Source organism: Penaeus monodon, chromosome 22 (genome assembly GCF_015228065.2).
Source record: "Penaeus monodon isolate SGIC_2016 chromosome 22, NSTDA_Pmon_1, whole genome shotgun sequence".
In the NCBI taxonomy this organism is placed as follows: domain Eukaryota; kingdom Metazoa; phylum Arthropoda; class Malacostraca; order Decapoda; family Penaeidae; genus Penaeus; species Penaeus monodon.
The window spans coordinates 37,046,915-37,049,289 of NC_051407.1; the positions used below are offsets into that span (position 1 = coordinate 37,046,915).

At 35.8% G+C, this 2,375-nt stretch overlaps 1 protein-coding gene across 1 annotated transcript in view; it reads left to right on the forward strand.

Moving 5' to 3' along the window:
* The window catches only part of LOC119587109 (N(4)-(Beta-N-acetylglucosaminyl)-L-asparaginase-like), a 9,721-nt gene extending 7,346 nt beyond the window's left edge, over positions 1 to 2,375 (forward strand). The window contains exons 2-3 of the mRNA XM_037935861.1: positions 118 to 274; positions 500 to 2,375. Of these exons, the coding sequence (XP_037791789.1) occupies positions 118 to 274; positions 500 to 1,265 (923 nt within the window). The 3' untranslated portion in view covers positions 1,266 to 2,375. The remainder of the gene's footprint in view (positions 1 to 117; positions 275 to 499) is intronic.

Here is a 2,375-nt window from a genome sequence, read left to right on the forward strand (position 1 = left end):
ATAATATGAAGTATTGGTAAAAACTATTATATGTTCCATCTTCAGCAATTAAAATTTTTGCTCTTGGCAAGGCTGCTCATTAAAGATGACATAAGTACTATATTCTTTGTGTTTCAGCATGGAGTGTGTTGTACAATGACAAAGGTTCGGCTTTAGATGCTGTAGAGAAAGGCTGTTCTGTGTGTGAGGAGCTGCAGTGCGATGGATCTGTAGGTTTTGGAGGAAGTCCAGATGAAAATGGAGAGACAACGTTAGATGCAATGATTATGGATGGGTAAGCTATTTTGTAATATTTTTGTATATCTTTAGGTTTATAGTAGTATTCAAGTAGATATGTGTAATATGATCTTGACAATAATGTGTTGCAGTTAAGAGGTGCTGTATTCTGAACTCAAGATGTTAAGGTTTTTATTAAGTATCTGGTAAATACTCATCTTTTGTAGAAACCTTAATTATATTTTATGTGAAGTACTTCATATAGTTAATCATTTTTATGCAGGACAACACATGATGTAGGAGCAGTTGCTGCTCTGCGTAGAGTTAAGAGTGCAATATCTGTTGCTCGAATGGTACTTGAACATACAACACATACATTGCTTGTGGGAGATCAGGCCACGGAGTTTGCTCTACAAATGGGATTCAAGGAAGAAAATTTGACGACTGCTAAGTCTGTTGAAATACATGAGCATTGGAAAGAAGAATCCTGTCAGCCTAATTACTGGAAGAATGTTCTGCCAGACCCTACAGCAAGTTGTGGACCCTATACCCCTGTAGATGTATCAACGAAAAGTAAAAAATGGGCAACTGCACAAGAGGGAAAAAATTTTAATACCGGGAACCATGACACTATTGGAATGATTGCCATAGATACTCAAGGACACATTGCTGGTGGAACATCAACTAATGGGGCCACTCACAAGATTCCTGGTAGGGTTGGAGATTCCCCAATTCCAGGCAGTGGGGCCTATGTTGACAGACATGTAGGAGGAGCGGCAGCCACAGGGGATGGAGATGTGATGATGCGCTTCATGCCAGCTTTGATAACAGTAGAAGGAATGAGGTCTGGTTTATCTCCTCATAAAGCTGCAGAAAAAGCCCTATTTCAGATTGCAATGTATTACCCTGGATTCATGGGAGCAGTTGTTGCGACATCAATTACTGGGGAGATTGGGGCAGCTTGTCATGGTTTTGATAGATTCCCGTATTCTGTTGCAAATCCAACACTGCAGGCAGTAACTGTGATGGAAGTTCTTTGCTTTGGTTAATGGATAATGAGTCTTCAGATTCAATGGATTGCAAGAATAAAGAGATTTTGTAGCATTTTTCATCATAATGAATGAATTACATGTATTATAGGATTCTTCAGAGTCGGCTTGCAATATTGTTTTCACATTTCTGTTGGCACTTACTCATTTTAATCTGTTTCAGAAAAATTGTAATGCTAATGTTCCAGTTTTCACCATTATTATAAAAATAAGGGGAAAGAACTACAGAGGATTGTATTTATGTTTAGGCCATCCAGCTCGACCAACTACGTGTTCTATGGATATGAAACTTTTATATATTTAAGACATATATTAATGTGTTGTGCAGTGGTGAAGGATTGTTGTGATATATTTATCTTTCTCTTGCAATTCTGTTCTTCATTTCTAAGTGTACTTCTTTACTTCTAATTTCCCTTTTTTGCCATTCCTTTCAGAATTAATAAAATACCGAAATGAAACATGCAGGATATTGATATATTGCATAATGTGTAAGATGAATGATGTATGCAATTTCAAAAGATTTTATTATTTTACAGCTTCTACCATGTTACATATTTTACACCTTTTAAGTATAGTATATTTTGCATTTACTGAAGCTGTAATTGAAAGCTCGTATGATCAGAGTTTTATCTTTCCGAGATATTTTTGTAATGCATGAGGGAGAGGTGTCGAGGTTTGAATTTCAGGGATTTTGGTCATTGAGGATCCAAGGTTGCTCTGGGGTGACTTGACAACAGAGAAATTGCTTCTGCCTGTAGTTATTAAAAACTCAATTTCTGTTGGTCAGATGTAGATACCTAGTTCTTATTGCTAGCTAGGTAAGCTCTGATGCAAAATTATTTTGATTCAATTGTGCAGTTGGTACATGAAATAGAAATTGAAAATGTACAATCCAATAAGTAGATTTAAAATTGGTCAGCAAAATAACATTAGAAGAGAATAATAAAAAACTTTAGGATGAATGATTATATTTGTTACAGTAATTTTCATACAACATTGAACCTTAGACATGTAAGTGCAGTGTAGTCTATAAGTGTCTTTAAAATGGTCCTCAGCACTTTCCTAATGTTAAGACATGAAGCAAACAAAACTGAGAATAAAAGTTATTTT